Genomic DNA, 18,120 nt, shown 5'->3' with positions numbered 1-18,120 from the left:
CCCCCCTTGCTTCCGATAGCTTTTCAACTTTTCCCTCTTCACAGTTAAATAGATTTTCGCGCTTTACCGAGTTTTCGATCAACGTTCCTTCATTTGTTCCACCATCGGATCGTATCGATTCGAACGTATGCCGATCGTGAAAAATCAACTCGCGATGAATGTCGATGAAGATGAATCACGGATCCTGTATAAAGAAAAACTTGGGGTCGCCTTCTATAGCTTTTCGTGTCGCGGTCGTATCCATTTTCGCATCCTCGCCGAGAATTTTTGGCACGATCGATCGAGACGAAATCGAGATCGAGATCGAGAAATTCTCGCGACGAAATCGGACGACACGCTTAACGGATGCAGAAGCTGTCGCCGATCCGTGAAAATCTCGACGACCGATAAATTATCCCGATTATTCCCGGTTATAACTTTAGATAAAAATAGAGAATCGCTCTCTCGTGTATATAACGAATGTGTGTTAGTAAATAATGGCAGGATACGATCGAACGTAACGTATTAAAGTATTTACGGAGGCTTCTACGGTAAAAGAACGATACGTTCGCGACATTATTTCGCCAAGGCGACGTGCGTTTCTTATCGTTTCTACATTCTAATCGGGAAGAACAGTTCGACAGATATAAGGGATGACGACGACGATGTCGTCGTATCGTCGTATAGCACAAAATGCCGTAGCACGAATTGGATAAGAAATTAGACCCGATTCTACCAATAGAGCGAAAGAAAAGGCTCTTTGATGTCAAATGTTTTTTTTTCGACATTGACGATACATCGTCATCAACGACATTACGACTAGGCAAAGTAAGGACCGATAACAGGCCTAATGACGAGTCTTCGTTTGACAGAAATATCACTCGCTTTTATTCTATAATGGGTAGCTTATGGGTAGTTAATTTGCAAGATAACATTCCCGAAGCGTCGAAATTCATATTTATCAACAAAGAGTCTTATTATATAGAGAGAAAGAAATTATTCTCTTTTATTATCTTACTCTCTTTACTTCTAAGATTATTCACGAGTAAATACTGAATTTAATCGCGTCGTTATTGGTGCGCAGTTTATCATTGTAGTAACTTCTAAAAAATAAAAGATAAAAAAAAGATAAATAAAAAACGCGCCAAACGCACATCACTCTCGCTCCACTTCGGACGCCTGAAAAAAAGCACCTAACTTTTTCGCTCAATAATAGGTCGGGACGATAACGTCGTCGGTAGGGTTGTCCTTTATCGTCTTCGTTCCCCCGGTACTGGCGTCATTGTTTATCGCTGCCGTCGTTACTTATCATTCTGTTGCAGAAACTAATCGGATTATGGGCGAACGATCGTGACCTAAAATCGATCGTGTCGTTTCGCGGTACGCTGCTGCATAGCGGTTAATTATTCCACAACGAGTAACCGGGGGTGGAGGGGAGGATGGCCGGAGGGGGTGGATAATGGTGCGGCCTTTAATCGGCACATTATCCAGTGTACCTCGCGCATGTAAAAAATTTATGTGAAAGCACAAATCGAGACGATCCTTTTTAAACGAAGGATGTACCGTACTTACTAAAGTCGATAAAGAAAGAAAAAAATGAGTGAGAGAGAGAGAGAGAGAGAGAGAGAAAGAGAGAGAAGCATATTAAAAGCCTGTAATTTAAAGAAAAAGTTGCGCGGAATCGACACATCATTTTACGTTACGTACATCACGAGAGATCTGCAAATGTATGTGTAAATTCAGGTTTCTTTTCGATAAAAAAAAACGTACACTTATATATATATATATACAGGGTGACCCATTTTAACTTAGGCAGCCAAATAACTCGAAAAATAAGCACACTACGAAAAAATGTTTAGAATCAAAATTTTGTCATTTCGAGGGGGACGTACAATGACGTTAAAATGAGCCCCCCCACCCCTTCCCCTGGGCGGTGAGGGGGGGCAAGTTTGAAATCTTAAATGGGAACCCCTATTTTTTATTGCATATTCGGAATCTTTGGCTAAAAACACATACAATTTGTCTGAAACATTTTTCTCGATTCATGATAGATGGCGCTGTAATCGACGAAATTCAATTTCTTCGATTTCTCTTACTGAGAACCCATGCTTACGATTCTGCAATAAATTAACAATAAAAATACCACGTTTTCATTGTTAATACTCGAAATTAGTCTTAAAACAAACTTCTCATTATTTTTTATTACTCATTAATTACTTCTCAAGAAACTGCTTTTAGCGTAACCCAGGAACAACGTCGTGGACGTAGCAGTTTTCTGTTCCCTTCGGGGTGCTTGATTAACGTGAGTCCCCTCGCCTCTCACAATTCGGGGTGCTTGAACGTGTGGTAACCCAGCCAGTGAAGGCAAGGTCGTGTGGTGATCCAGCCAGTGAAGGCAAGGTCGTGTGGTGACCCAACCAGTTAAGGCAAGGTATAATTTGCCATTTTACCAGAATTTTATCAGAGTACAAATGTTAAAAAAATACATAAACACTTGTGACTTTGGCACTAAATGGACAAAATTTTGGAGGGATACTTAGAGGAACTCCATCAGATGGAAAGTCCAAAATGTCTCGGTACTTTGCACCATTCAAGTTGCCTAAAGGGCAGGTTACGCTAAAAGCAGTTTCTTGAGAAGTAATTAATGAGTAATAAAAAATAATGAGAAGTTTGTTTTAAGACTAATTTCGAGTATTAACAATGAAAACGTGGTATTTTTATTGTTAATTTATTGCAGAATCGTAAGCATGGGTTCTCAGTAAGAGAAATCGAAGAAATTGAATTTCGTCGATTACAGCGCCATCTATCATGAATCGAGAAAAATGTTTCAGACAAATTGTATGTGTTTTTAGCCAAAGATTCCGAATATGCAATAAAAAATAGGGGTTCCCATTTAAGATTTCAAACTTGCCCCCCCTCACCGCCCAGGGGAAGGGGTGGGGGGGCTCATTTTAACGTCATTGTACGTCCCCCTCGAAATGACAAAATTTTGATTCTAAACATTTTTTCGTAGTGTGCTTATTTTTCGAGTTATTTGGCTGCCTAAGTTAAAATGGGTCACCCTGTATATACTCGGCGAAAGAAAAAGCCAACGTACTTAAAAGTTTGTCATTTACAATTTTATTTTAATTAAATTTAATAAATTTTATTTAATTTCAATTTTAGTTTATAATTTAAAAGGATGGAGAATCGCGATGTGTACTATTTATCATATTATGTAGATCAAAAAGATCTGCGGATCTGAATATTAATTATGAGATAATTCAATGAAAAAGATATAAATGCAATTGCATTTATATTTTTGACAAGACAAAAAATTAATAATTAACATATCGAGGAAAATTTGTATGCAATCGCATTTATACATTTGGCAAAACAAAAAATTAATAATCAGCATACTGTGGAGAGCTGAGAAATATTTCAAGAACAATCGCAGGGAGATCGAGCGCATACTTTTATAATGTTACTTCCCTTATCTGGAAAACTCATCGCTTCTCTCGTAAAACTCATTTTAGATTCCAGATCTCTAATTCACCGAACGTTGCAAAACATGTAATTTCACGCACCCTGTGTTTAGATACATGTGTATATGTGTGTGTGTGTGTGTGTGTGTGTGTGTGTGTGTGTGTGTGTGTGTGTGTGTGTGTGTGTCTCGTATCCTGTATTTTTGTATCTCGAATGTTTTCTACTTTAAGCAATAATTTTTTTTGCCGCTAATTATAAGAAAATATTATTAAAATATTATTAAAATTATAATAAATAAATTATAACATACCTCGTTTAAAGTAAACTCGGTCATTACAAAAAAAAAGAAAAAAAAAAGAAAGATTTACGAAGCGGAAAATTAGATGAGCGCAATCTCGCGATCTCGATCGGGCGGGGGGGGGGGGGGGAGATTAAAGCGAGGAGAAAGTCTCGACGATACATTACGAAATGAAAACTAGATCCGTTCTTCCGGACTTTGATTTTGATCGCGAACAAACGATCCGGGCCGCGGATGCTCCGAGTCAGCTGTCAACTGTCACAGGCCACCCCTGCCGCCTGTCATCTACGCAGCTCCACGCAGATCCACGCAGCTCTCTCTCTCTCTCTCTCTCTCTCTCTCTCTCTCTCTGCACACTACAACCCGCCGTCGCAAACATTCACGGCCTTCTGCGTCGCGTTCCGCCGAGGGCCGCGCGGAAAGGATAACGAGCATAATGAGGAATAGAGAAAACAATGAGAGAGGAGAAGAAACGAAGTAAACGATGGTGAGGCGAGGCGCGATCAGAGACGTACATTCTTTACGGGAGGTCGCGTAATAAAGCGAGAGAAATAGAGATAGAGAAAGAGGGATGGAAAGAGAGAGGGGAATCGATCTTATACACAGTACACAGGAGAGAAGAGGAAGAGAGAGATAAAAAGAGAGAGACACTTACCGCTGTGAAGCGAGGTAGCGTCCGTTCGTCGTCGTCCGTTGGCGAAACGTCGTCGTCAGCTTCGACGAGGAAGAGAGAAAAACAGAGAGCAATCTCCTCCGAGGGTGTCCTAGCACTCTCCCCGCGATACGTTAACTCTCTTCGGCAAGTAGTCACAGTCTCCAACACCACCGCGCGAGAAAAAAATCACTCATGAGCGAGAACAACTACCCTCCTCTTCCTTTTAGGCCGGCTATCCGCAGCGGCGAGCCACCGCGGAGGTTGCGAGCTACTCGCAGACGGGAAGAGAGATAGAAAGAGAGAGGGGGGCGAGAGAGAAACAGAGTCCTTTTCTGATAGGATTTCTCGTCTCACATTTCTTCTCGCGCGATGATACTACATTCGGATTGAATGCAACGCCGATCGGCCAGCCCCGGTGTTGACGGTGGATGGCGATGTCGGGACGGCGGCTACGACGACAATGACGACGGCAACAACGACGACGACGACGACGAAGACGACGACGATGACGACGATGATGACGACGACGACGAAAACTGGCAGCGGCGAAAAACGGCGAGCGCAGGAAGAGAGAGAGAAGTAGGCCGGTTAACCGTTCAGGCCGCACTGAAGAGTCGAGCGAGCCGAGGGTTAGTGAGGGTGAACCGGCGGGCGGCCTGGCATCCCTCCTCTCGCATCCCCGACACGCACCCCGCCACCGGCAACGAACACCCTCAACCCTCTCGCCCGCCACCCCGTCGATCGCCCAGCTATCGCTCCCGTTACGTCGCTTTACTCCAACCCGCTGGCACGACGAAGAGAGCCTGGAATTTAAAGCAGGATAGTTTATAGCACAATGATAGTGTAATAACGCAAACAGTTACGTCTGTATAATGATTAAGATCTTACACTACCCTATCCGAACTATAATCTCTCTTTAAATGCTACATGAGTTTACTCATTATAATGTAGAAATTAAGAAAGATAGGGTATAATTTTTGTAACATAATAATATAACAATATACAGACACGAGATATATAGATAATTTATATATTTAAATAAATATAAATATGTGAAAGAAAAAGAATTCGTACTTTAATAATATAATATGCACTAATTTGCTAAATGAGAAAGCGTAATTTTCCGCAATATTTTTCACTCATACGTTCGCGTATCTGAATATGATTGAGACACCGTCGACAGTATTTCTCCGAAATATATACTGACAAGCGAGATTTCCGCTTGCGACGCATCCCTTTCTAATTTCCCTCGTTGATAATTTAATCCCTCCGGCATTTATTTTTCAATATAGAAAGAAGATGCGCGCGTGGATATACCTCCCAGCTATCTAATAAAAAAAAAAAAAAAATTAAAGATCTGCATTTGCAATCTCCGTGAACGATGTCATAGTCATATCGTTTAATCTCGACGGATGAAGAAATTGTCTTCAACTGATCTACGTGTGTTACAAATTACAACAACAAGATACTTCTCAATCAAATCACCAATCTAATCGTATCGAGGAGCGAGGAATTCGAGAGTATTCCTCTCGAAATCTTCGAGAGACGACGTCTCGAAACAAGATTAATCGTAATTAATTCCACGCCCCTCAAGCATAAACGAGAAATAATCCCTCGTCCGAGATAACTGTGTCGTTAACGTCATCATTCTCGGAGATGGAATCCGATTCCGGATGATTTCCTGGCGAAAATCGACGAATGTACGCGACGAAGAATGATAATCAATTTTTTCGTTGATTAATAACCGTACGATACCGAGTTCGATATCGTTCGTCAAGATAAGAGATTTCGATGTCCAGATCCGATACGACCTGCAACGTATATATAATAGTTGCGGTCGGATAATTTTTTTAATTACGATTCGCGCGGCTCTCTTATCGTGCGTCGCAGGTCGTACAATTATCGCAAAAACGGCAACGCGAACTTAACTTACGAACGACGCGTAATTAGTGGAATATATAAGAGCCTCGCGAACGCAAATTACCTGCGAACAGTATCGAGTACAGGGAGTGCCCAACGATTTTTCTGTCAATTCACGTGGTCAACATCGCGAAAACATCATCGACAATCGTGTGATCGGTTATTCGCGCTGATAATAACTAACGCGATCGCGGCCAGTGACGGCCAACAACAGTGGACGGAGGTGTCTTCTTGACCTCCTTTCGAGGTAGCTAAATTATATTCCCTATTTTTCACAGAAAAATGAAGATCGTAGCGTTCGGGCTTAGCCTGTTCTATATCCTTGTCTGGGCAGTTAAGACGAACGGTGATCGTAAGTTAATATTTATATATTTCGTTTCTAGTTCTCTCTCTCTGGAATCTCTCTCTCTCTCTCTCTCTCTCTCTCTAGAAATATATCTCGTTTATACCATCGTCTATTCTCTGATGCTATTTATCTTTCAACGGTCTACCCCTTTCAGTCTACTTCAATCTTTGATCATTTTATTTTTTTAGTTATCTCTACTTTCGAGCATGCATGTTTGATAGAGATTTAGATGAGAGATCTACAGAGTGTCCCAAAATTAAACGATCAATCGTTACCAGTATATTTTATAAGTAAAAACGAGAAACAAAATATTATATAAAAACATTGATATGAAAAATATTTATTTTGCCTTAGCTAAACGAATGCCAAACTGATCTTCTCAATCTTACCACAAATTTATTCTTATATAATACGTTTTCGCTTTTTTTACCGTTTCTCATAGATAAAAATCAATCTGTAATAAGAGATAAGTTGAATATCGACAGATTAGATAAATAGCGAAAATTTATTTTTACATTGTTATATATCAATATTATTATCCTCTTCGTGTTTAATATTTTTATCACAATTTAAAAAATTTGATAAAATTTTTTTCTCGTTTCTATCTATAAAATATATTGGTAAAATTTGATCGTTTAATTTTGAAACATTTTATAAACATATCTGTATAAAGATGAGTAATATGTATAGATGGGGATCAAATCTGTGCTGCTTTGTTTACGTCTTTAATTCCAGAGGATCATCGTTTACATTGTAATTTTGTTTCGACTCGATGCCTGCTTTCAAAACTCTGTTCACCTACTTCTTGTAAAATTTCTCCGTAAAATTACACGCTGTCTTTTTCAATTATCTTTACATTATTTCTCTCATCTCAGACCATAATTAAGATATAGCCATAATATATTTGTTTAAAAATATATCTCATTATTATATATTTGTAATTTCACAGAGTTGTCATTTTGGTCGTACGTCATAGCGGCATTAATGTTGCCGCTTTTACTTTTCCGTGCGTTTACTGGCTTATGTACGTTAACGTTTTTAGTTATCGTTAATGTTTTTAATTATTCATTTAGTTATTGTCAATGTTTTTATTCATATCGTAAGTTCAGTATCGTTTTATGTTTGCTTTTAATTATAGAAGTAATTATATATTGCATAAACTTTTTAGAACTCATATTTTTGCAGATGCGTACGTGGAACATGACGCGATTGAACCTACTATGCTTGAAGAGTTCCTTGAAAAATTCAAGACCATAATGCGAATCGGAAATGACACGCTCGGAATTCCGGTCCTCGATCCGTTCATCGCGGATGAAATCGGACCGATCCTGATTGACGACGAAATGATAAGGTGCATATTGATTTGTTTTTTTTTTTTTTTTTTTTTTAAATAACAAACTCCAACGTTTTAAATTAATACACGCGTCTCCAGAAAAAAAACAATATTCCAAAAATTATTCTTGCAATTACAAATTTTTAATTAATATCTTTTACCTTATATATCGCCTTAAAAGACTGATATCGAATTATTATCAATGCGCATAGATTATATACATATATAATCTAACAAGAAAAAAGGGAAAGGGAAGAGATATTATTAAAGAATTTGATTTTACTAGAGAGCTCGAGTGGATTAACTTAATGTGTATGGTATGTGATAATCAACTTATTAAACGATATTTCATTATTAAACGTTATAATAAACTGAAAAGTTTATTTAACAATTTGACTGACAATTTTTTTATGTTTTTGGTGTGCCCTTAGATTGGACGCTCTTTTGACAAACGTCAAAGTGGACGGCCTGTCCACATACAATGTCAATCATGGTGACTTTCAAATAATTGGTATGAAACTCGTAATGAACCTTTCTTGGCCGTTGATAATCGCCAGTACAAATTATGCCATGAAGGGTAAAGCCGACAACTTTGAAATTTACGGCAATGGCAAAATGGAGTGAGTATTGGCGAATGTTTCTTTGAAACCGATATAATCTTGATACGATGTCAAATTTCCGATACTACACACGAGAAAGGATTCCACTGTCAATCCGTAGAGAGATTATGCAAACTAAATCTGAATTTTGACGAAATTGTGCCAATTTCAATTATTACTATAATTTAAATTTCTTTTTTTATTATATATTTTTATTATATATTACATATATATATATTTTTTCATCTTATATATACATTTTTATTTTATATAACAATAATATTTATAATCTATATAATAATAATTACATTATTATAATTACAAAATAATATTTATTATTTTACAAATATTTATCATTATATGAGAAAAAGAGATTATTACAACTATTACTAGATCTTTCTCGTTCGCGGAGAATCCTTATATTTTCCTCTTCGTTTCATTAATATTCAAATACAATGTATGAAATATATCCGCGCGAAAAAAAAAAAAACGAGAGTTAGTACGGTTGATAATGAATCAGCTGTTTTTCATTGCGCGCTTTCCTGATGTTATCAAATAACGTCAACTGCGACAAAGCGCGTTATTAAATCGTAACTGAATTCATATATGCTTCACGTGAAACACGCAATCGTGCCGATGTCGTTCTTTTTTTATGCTGATCAAGTCCGGTTTAAGAAAAAACGAGATTGAATTGTGGGATGTAAATTTTTCGTTTATATTTAAGACAGTTTACAACTCAATATCATCATTTAATATTAATATCTATATAATATCTACATTTCCATATTAGAATAGAAACATTATAAATTTGTATTCAATCACGTTTCTTTTTGCACGCATAAATTCGAGAAACAAAAACGCAAACAAACTTTTTGGCAGAAATATTTTCTGAACTTTAAAATATACATAGACAACATTTTGTTGTTAAATACTCTATTATTTTTAATAATTAAATTTTCATTTTCCCTCCCTCTCCTCCCTAATTATAACAGTAGATGTCTTATCAATATTGATTTAAAAATTCAGGTCATAAGAGATTATGAGATATATGTATTCAATTTCCAGAATATCCCCACAGGACTTTTTTTTCGAAACGGAAATTGGTTTTACAATGAACGGCAAATATCTTAAAGTGAGGAGCATGGAATTGAAGCTTTTCTTGAAAGCGCTTAATGTAAGTAACTCAATTCTTTATCTTCTCTTTTCTGGATTATAATCTTCAAGATTCGCAAATGGATATTCAATCGTTGCACATGAAATATCGATTTTGTGCGAGCGTTAATAATTTTAAGTAATTGTTAGAAAAAAATACATATAATTAAAAACTTTAAAAAAATACTTTTCACATTTTATATTAGTAACAAAAAGTTACTACCGTAATCTCTCGTTTTGATCAAATGTAGAAAATCTATATATATATAAGTTAAGGGAAAGAGAGAGAGAAATAGAAAATCATAAAAACATTTTTTCAGCTTCATATTCCGGATATTAAATTTTTCTATACTGCAAATATTCGTTTCCTTTTCTTTTACATTAATATTATTCTATGAAGTTTATGTTACGAATTTTTTCTACTATTTTAATATTATAGAATAACTATTGTTTAAATCAACCGTTACGAAAAGATCATCATTTTAAAATTCAGTCAGCTTCACCATGTGATTTGCTTTATCTTCTCGCGATATGTACATATATGTATAATAAAAGATCATCATTGATGAAAGGAGTTATTGATCTCCCTTTATAAAAAATTGTTAAGAAAAAGGGAGTCCATGCATGGTTAAAAATAATTATTACCAGACAAAAGAAGAAGAAAGAAAGAGCACTTTTTAAATTGAAAATTAATTTTTCATAACCTTGCAGTGCAGTAGTATAGATAGTATATATCGTAGATATAGCAAAATTGAAAAGCAAGAGAAATAGTTTTCTCAGAAAAGAATTAATCAACGCGAATTCAAATCTTTCGACAATTGATTCTTAACGTTTTTTGACAAATTTATTATAATTTAATAATTCGCAAGCGTTTCATAAAGTTTAAAAGATATCTTTGTTTCATACAGACTTAAAATTATCAAAATATGAAATTTCGTATATGCAACGATTTAATAATAGAAAAAAAATTGACTCAAATCATTTATATAAATTTTAAATAATTTCTTCTATTTCTCAACCGTTCTTATTTTTTTCGATGAAAATTTTAATTAATCTTTTTTCATATTATTCACTTTTAATTTTTTTAACGGAAAATTAAGCCTTTTTTTTTATTGTTTGCAGTTTCACGCGACAGGTCTTTTCGACGATGACGAATTGTCCGAACTACTAAGCGCTGTAATCTCCGATATGATGCCTCAGCTGATCGAGGATTATCATGACACGATTACAGGCAAACTTATTCCTCTCGTCACGCAGAAGCTCGACGCTTTTCTTTCTACTATGACGCTAGCAGAGCTATTGAAATTAATAGGTCTTTAGTATCAGTTTTTTCGTCGTATGTATGTCGATCTCACTGTCATTCGATCAATCGTTTATAGTTTATACAATCGCGATACTTAATCGATTAAGTGATGAGATGTATGATATAATGCGTGCGAATAACATGTATTGATAACATCAAGAAGAAATAGAAAAGCATACTAATTACTGAAAATTTATATTTTTTAAATAAATAGTTTTTAAAATTGCTAATAAAAATAATATAATTATTACCGTAATTATTAATAAAAAATTACAAGTGTGAGAGAATATTTTTTTTCTTTTATTCTAATTTTTTTCCACTCTGCATTATTTTTGCCTATACACGACATATTATTGTATTAAAAGTTTTAAAATAACATGTCTTATAATGCACGTCAAAAGGCGCAGCGAAAAGTATTTATATACTTCGTATTATCTATAATATATTAATTTTATACAAAATTATTAACGTATATGCATATATTTTTTTTATCTGTATATACTCACTGTATATATTAAAGAATGAGTTTTAGATAGTTATGATGTGTGTATACATACTACGCGCATTAAACTTGATAACACTCTCCATAATATGATAGATTGAACGGTGCGTTTGCGTATAAAGATCTGATTCTCGCGATAGTCGAGACGGTAATAACAAGCGAGACAATATCTTAAGAAATGTATAAGAATGAGGGTAGCGAACGAGGCCACGCTTTGTTTATTATAATATATTTGTAAACAATAGGACTCGCTTGTGTATCCCCGCTCTTCTATTTCTTTTATATAGTAATTCATGTATATTTTAAAATATTTTCTTGCTTCATATCATTTCAATTACTGCGAGAATTAGAATTTGAGAGACTCCCAATAATACCACCGAATAATCTATTTCATGCAAACGGATAATGCAATAAAATCTATGTTTAAAAAAGAAAGGGAGAGAGAAAGAGACAGACCAAAAAAGTGATTGGCAAATTTGTTAATCTAAATCAATTTGATTTATTAATTTTAGTATCTAAATTAATTATTTCTTTTTCACCATTTTTTCTTCCTCGATCAGAATAATTTTTTATTATAAAAACTCGCAAGTTTTACGAAGACTCGAAAATCCGATTTTGACAAAAATCTTTCATACACGAGCGTCAAATATTTAGAAGCACTATTATAATAGAAAAATTATCAAAAAAAATTGCTAAATGAAAAAAATAAATAATTTAAATTTCGATATAACAAAGATAATATAAAGCATTTTTTATTGAATATATTACGATTTACGATTGCATTGAGTTCTCAAATTATTTTACAACATTTCTACATTACCCCAATTAATTGCGTTACGAGGTTCTTCTATAATCTAATCTGATTGTTACGATAAAGCGCGAGGCTCGCTACGATATTAAACGAAATTAAAAAAACAAAATAAAACAATTCCAAAATAAAATTAATTGAAATTACATAATTGTACCCGATCAACTCAAATTCCATAAACTCAAATCGTCAGGAGACTCTTGTTAGCAAGTCAGTTTCAAAATTACAAACAGCCTGATACAATTTTTTATATAAAAATGAAAAAAAGATGTATACCATCGCCCGTGCGTGTCTTCGTTCAATTTTTCAAGATCAGATCCCTCGGATTGGACAAAAATCAAATCGTTGTACGACATCGTGATCGATAAGAAATCTTAATGCTAGGCGGATCCCGATATCGATGACATACAAACCAAGCCATTTTCTATAAATATGCTCATTTTTTTTCAAGTCGCAGTTTCGTTCGCATTATTTGTTTAATTCTAATTGCAAACAGCGTGAATTATACCATCGACGTACGAACTCAACAAAGATTTGTATTAATTAGTACGTAGAAGATCATTTTAATATCTGCAAATATAACTATAGAAATAGTATAAATTTTCCCGAGTACATACGAATATATTGGATTGAATGGAAAATTTGTTTCGTTTTTTACTAAAAAATAAGGACCGAAAAAACGGCACGAATTTTCCGTTTAACCCACTATGTGCACTAATCGCTCGATAAATTCGCAAATTTTTTTCGAAAATTCGCGTAATCCCGATGTCCTCGGCAAATTCATTATCTCTAAGAATAAGATATCTCGAAAGAGAGAGACTGTTTTCTTTTTCGACCGTGTATTCTATTTTGTGCAGAAAAATGAACCATATGGCATTTGGGCTTATCCTGATCTGTTGCCTTGCTAGGGCAATTGAAACGAACGGTTATCGTAAGTAAATATCAATATTTCTTTTCTCGCTCCTCTCTTTTTTGTTCATAGTATTTTTCCCTAAAAATATATTGAATATTTTTCTAAAGATACATCACTTTCCTTTACATTTATTTTTCTTTGTTTATTCTCTTTTCTATCGTCTTTAATTTATATAACTTTTAAGCTCACTTTAATTTTATTTTTTAATTGTTTTTTTTTTTCAAATATATCTTTTTGACAAATACGTATTAAAGAGATACAACGTTTTTTAATAATCTACTTATAAATAGTTTACTTTTATGCAGCCTATTATTTACCATGATAATATCAACTTCCACGATTCTACAGATATTTCATTATCTCACGTAATATGTTGTGCCTTCGTAAAATAGAATTAGTTGATTTGTTAATTTAATTGAATTTAGATAAATTTTTTTAATAGTGTAAATAATAAATGTTTTGTCAAAAGCTTTAAGAATTAATCTACGAGGAGTGTAGAATTAGTTGATTTGTTAATTTAATTGAATTTAGATAAATTTTTTTAATAGTGTAAATAATAAATGTTTTGTCAAAAGCTTTAAGAATTAATCTACGAGGAGTGTAGAATTAGTTGATTTGTTAATTTAATTGAATTTAGATAAATTTTTTTAATAGTGTAAATAATAAATGTTTTGTCAAAAGCTTTAAGAATTAATCTACGAGGAGTGTAGAATTAGTTGATTTGTTAATTTAAAAAATAAAATTTATAAAAATATATATTTTTATGTATAATAAAAATGAATAATTTATTATATTGTTCTTTATTAAAATATTAATTTATATAAATAAATAATAAAAAATTAAATATTAATAAAATTAAATTAGAATTAGTAAAAATTGAAGAATTTATATAAAAATTAAAAGATTTAGACGAAAATTGAAATATTTAGATGAAAATTGAAAGATTTTAGGTAAAAATTGAAAGATTTTAGGTAAAAATTGAAAGATTTTAGGTAAAAATTGAAAGATTTTAGGTAAAAATTGAAAGTTTATAAAAATATTCATTATTTTTAATTATTTATAATATATATATATATATATATAATATATTTAATAAATTTTTATTTATATATAATTATATAATTATAATTAATAATGATTAATATAAAATTATTTATTATTAATCATTATTATTATATTTTATTAATTATAATGTTAATTATTAAAAACATATAATTAAAAGAAAAAAAAGAATAATTAAAAATTATTAATAATTAAGAAATTGTATTTTTGAAAATAACATTTCTTTTTGCTAACTCGAAATTTTTATTTTTTATTCGTAGATGTGTACGCAAAACGTACCATATTTGAGAAGTTTCTCGAAAAATTGAAGATCGTATTAAAGACTGGAAACGAGTCACTCGGAATTCCGGTCTTCGATCCATTCACCGCGGAACGGATACCGATCGAATTAAACGAGGAAATAATAAAGTGCGTGCTATTTTAATATTTTCAATTAAATGATATTTACATTCGATGTGAAAAAACAAAATCATATTTGTATAATGTATCGCAACGATCTCGTAGAAAGAGAGAGAGAGAGAGAGAGAGAGAGAGAGAGAGAGAGAGAGAGAGAGAGAGAGAGATCGTCATCGTCTGTCTTGTCCATTTTATCAGCCTAGAATTTACGATTCTCATTTATCCTCCTGCTAATAAAAGTACCATTCTTTGTTTATGATATATTTTTTTCTAATTACTATAAAACAGTCTATAAAATCACGTTAAAGTAATAGAGCAAAATACCTTAATTATAATAATTTATGAACTTTTCAATCCTCAGCTTGGAAGCGCTTTTGACAAACGTCAATATGAGTGGTTTATCCGAGTACAAAATCATAGACGGTGATTTTCAAATAAATGGTATAAAGTTTAACATGAATCTTTCCTGGCCGTTGATAACCGCGAGTACCGATTACGTCATGAAAGGCTATGCCGATTCTTACGAAATTTACGGAAACGGTGAGATAAAGTGAGTATTCGTCCTTTTTTTCTCTCGAGAATCGAACGTATGTAATTTTGGCCAATTCACTTTAAGTATACATTTTCTCAGATATATTTTTAATTTATCTTATTTTATTGTTATATATCTCCGTTTTTTTACATAATAAATTTTTACATTTGGTATCATAATAGGGCTTTCTGTCAATTCTTTGATTCAAAAATAAACAAAGTAAAAACTTGAGGCTAAGAATATGCGTATATTTTATGTGTTCTATTTTCAGCCTATCCGCGAAGGATTTCAATTTGGAGACGGAAATTAGTTTCACACTGAACGGAGAACATTTCAAAGTGAGAAATATGAAATTAAAGCTTTCTCTGAGAGAGCTAGATGTAAGTATAACCGGGTGTTCCATAAAATTCAACAATTTATTAGATAATTATAAATTAATGCTTTTATCTTTCATTTTTCCATTTTTTTCTTATTTTTAATTAATTTTACTCACTATTCGCAGTTTCACGTGACAGGTCTGTTCAACGATGACGAGGTGTCCAATGTACTGAGTGCCGTGATATCCGATACGGCACCTGAGTTGCTCGAAGATGTTACACTTATGGATAGACTTACCTTTCTTACGATAGAAAAAATTGACGCTTTTCTCTCCACTAAGACGATTGGAGAATTATTGGAACTATTAGGAGTGTTTGGTCGATAGCGTCAGTCTTCTCATCGTGTCGATATTGCATTCATGTTTAAATTTAAAAAATTAAATGAATTAAGTATATATAAAATTAGTTTTAAAAAATAAATTCGATCGCTTCGAAATAAAAATAATTTGTCCATTGTTGGCATTATTAAGTCACTAATACTGTATACAAATGTAATTTCAAACAAATCAGATTACTAAATTTAAACTTTCCTTCATTAAATATTTCAGAGTTAATAAAGCTTTATATATAATTATAGATTTAATATATTTTTTTAAATATATTCACACTTCAATTTATATAATAGTATTAACCTCTCCTGTATGAATTTTTTTATTGTTACATATAAAATGCAAAAGATTAATTTTTATTACAAGTTTAAGATTTAATTAATTTTTGTAATATTCCGAGAATTTGTATCGAGCCAAATATTAAAAAAAAAAAAAAGTATACCTATATACTTCGTATTATCTATAATATATTTATTCTATACAAAATTATTCTAGAAAAACGTATATGCATAAATTTTTTTATTCACTGTGTATATTAAAGAATGAGTTTTAGACGATGTACACGTATTACGCGTATTAAACTTGATAATCTCGATAACATGATAGATTGCGTCGATAGAAGGACGCGTTCGCGTATAAAGATCTGATTCACGCGATAGTCGAAACGACATTAACAAGCGAGACAATGTCTTAAGAAATGGGGGTAGCGAGCGAGGTCGCGTTTTGTTTATAATATGTTTGTAAACAGCATAGCTCGCTTGTGTATCCCCTCTCTCCTACCTTGTATACAGTGTTTTACGTATATTTTAAGATATTTTCCTGCTTCACATGATTTCAATTACTGCGAGGATTTGAGAAGCTCCCATAACACCATCGTTTGCCTTATTATAAAAAAATAGAAATCATTGCCAATATGTGTTTTTAATGTTAATTTTCACATATTACCTGCGTTCATCAAACTTCTTGCGATGATAATTAATAAAGAAGCAATATAATTTGCCAAATTAAACAATAATATACGATAATATTTACCAAACAATAAATATAAACAATAAATTTGCTTACCAGTACTGTCGTAGCATCGCTGTTGTATTGCCAGTAGATTGCAGTTGCATTCCTGCAGTTGCTCGTATTCCTAAACATTAAATTAAAACGTTATTAATATCATACTAAATTAGAGATTTTGCCAAATATTTTCTATACATTATAATTTAGAGAAAATTAAATTTACAATTAATTATATACATATATTTTGAGTGAAAAAAAAAAAATATATATATATATATATTTAATATTCTATATTTAATATTAATATTTTTATTAAATTAATATACATATCGTCTCATTTCTCCTCGGTATTCCCGATATTATATCATTTAATGCTTTGAACTACAATCGTACGGAGTTCACGTGATGAAATTGTGACACTATCGATATTAAAATAGTATATTTATGCGTAATACACACAATGACGCCTGATATTTTTCTCGATACTTCCAATATTGCACGCTTACCTGCTGGCAATATTTATTCTCGAAAATTGAATATGTCAATAAATTTTACTACAATAATTCGATACACAAAATGCTTCGAACTATCGTCGCGCGAATATTCGAAATCACATATGATGGAATTATCGAACATCCTCGAGATCCGATATACAGTATTCAAGTGATATAATATTTATTACATAATAACGATCGATCGGCAGATACTACGCCCTTAATTACAGACAATATTTAGTCCCAATTAACGTGAAATAGCGAGTCGGACGTGATGAGACAAGCGGTTATTCTTATGACTGTAAATATCATACGATGATATAATTAATGACAGTAATATAATTACAGGTTGTTAATCACTGTTCTTTCCGATTAATCGATTCGTTCTTTCGATATATACTTACGATGCTCGATCTATCCGGAAGATCTCCAGCACAAGCGCGTCACCGATGTCACAAAATAATCGCAGGCAATTACGTTATGGAGGAAGAGCGTTAAAATATTACGTTAAAACGCCACGGTCCGATTCCGAAATTCCTTGTGTCAGGCGAATTAAATATGGCTCTTCGCTCACTGGTGCCAACTTTGACACGTGATTCACTCTAAGCGGTAATTTTCGACTAAACGTTGGGCGCGCTTCTTCATTAGA

At 32.9% G+C, this 18,120-nt stretch overlaps 3 protein-coding genes across 6 annotated transcripts in view; 2 read left to right on the top strand and 1 right to left on the bottom strand.

Moving 5' to 3' along the window:
• LOC138931710 (acetylcholinesterase) overlaps nucleotides 1-18,073 on the bottom strand; it is a 41,159-nt gene extending 23,086 nt beyond the window's left edge. Inside the window, exons 1-3 of one of the 2 annotated variants that reach the window (XM_070292736.1) lie at nucleotides 17,876-18,073; nucleotides 17,035-17,104; nucleotides 4,398-5,200 (exon numbers count right to left, since the gene is read on the bottom strand). The gene's annotated coding sequence lies outside the window, so the exon portion shown is untranslated. Of the gene's footprint in view, nucleotides 1-4,397; nucleotides 5,201-15,756; nucleotides 15,925-17,034; nucleotides 17,105-17,875 lie in introns of those variants that run through there. The other variant, XM_070292737.1, reaches the window with a different exon arrangement.
• On the top strand, nucleotides 6,265-11,230 carry LOC138931718 (uncharacterized). 3 transcript variants are annotated; one of them, XM_070292754.1, is made up of 6 exons: nucleotides 6,265-6,669; nucleotides 7,613-7,687; nucleotides 7,849-8,014; nucleotides 8,428-8,616; nucleotides 9,661-9,769; nucleotides 10,870-11,230. In XM_070292754.1, exons 1-6 carry the CDS (start codon nucleotides 6,600-6,602, stop codon nucleotides 11,065-11,067), a joined length of 807 nt encoding a protein of 268 aa, XP_070148855.1. In that variant the 5' UTR covers nucleotides 6,265-6,599; the 3' UTR covers nucleotides 11,068-11,230. The 3 variants fall into 3 exon arrangements, with proteins under 3 accessions (XP_070148855.1, XP_070148854.1, XP_070148856.1); XM_070292753.1 differs by having other exon boundaries at nucleotides 7,613-7,762; XM_070292755.1 differs by lacking the exon at nucleotides 7,613-7,687 and having other exon boundaries at nucleotides 10,870-11,228.
• Nucleotides 13,221-15,966, top strand: LOC138944917 (uncharacterized). The gene is made up of 5 exons (XM_070315988.1): nucleotides 13,221-13,291; nucleotides 14,596-14,743; nucleotides 15,093-15,281; nucleotides 15,535-15,643; nucleotides 15,766-15,966. The coding sequence occupies exons 1-5, from the start codon at nucleotides 13,222-13,224 to the stop codon at nucleotides 15,964-15,966; spliced, it is 717 nt and encodes a 238-aa protein (XP_070172089.1). The 5' UTR covers nucleotide 13,221.
• Nucleotides 18,074-18,120: the final 47 nt, after the last annotated feature.

Source organism: Polyergus mexicanus, unplaced genomic scaffold, assembly GCF_030449975.1.
Source record: "Polyergus mexicanus isolate NDT 795.1 unplaced genomic scaffold, iyPolMexi1.0 SCAF_3, whole genome shotgun sequence".
Taxonomy (NCBI): Eukaryota; Metazoa; Arthropoda; class Insecta; order Hymenoptera; family Formicidae; genus Polyergus; species Polyergus mexicanus.
The sequence above is the reverse complement of the archived record's forward strand: the minus strand, read 5'-3'. Positions and strand labels throughout refer to the sequence as shown.

Bases quoted from the DNA above. Each gene is read 5' to 3' on its own strand.
- LOC138931718 (XM_070292753.1), top strand. From the start codon at position 6,600: ATGAAGATCGTAGCGTTCGGGCTTAGCCTGTTCTATATCCTTGTCTGG. The intron at 8,015-8,427 runs GTGCATATTGAT...GTGTGCCCTTAG, and splicing joins ATTGACGACGAAATGATAAG to ATTGGACGCTCTTTTGACAA. The intron at 9,770-10,869 runs GTAAGTAACTCA...TATTGTTTGCAG, and splicing joins TTTTCTTGAAAGCGCTTAAT to TTTCACGCGACAGGTCTTTT.
- LOC138944917 (XM_070315988.1), top strand. From the start codon at position 13,222: ATGAACCATATGGCATTTGGGCTTATCCTGATCTGTTGCCTTGCTAGG. The intron at 15,282-15,534 runs GTGAGTATTCGT...TTCTATTTTCAG, and splicing joins TACGGAAACGGTGAGATAAA to CCTATCCGCGAAGGATTTCA. The intron at 15,644-15,765 runs GTAAGTATAACC...CACTATTCGCAG, and splicing joins TTTCTCTGAGAGAGCTAGAT to TTTCACGTGACAGGTCTGTT.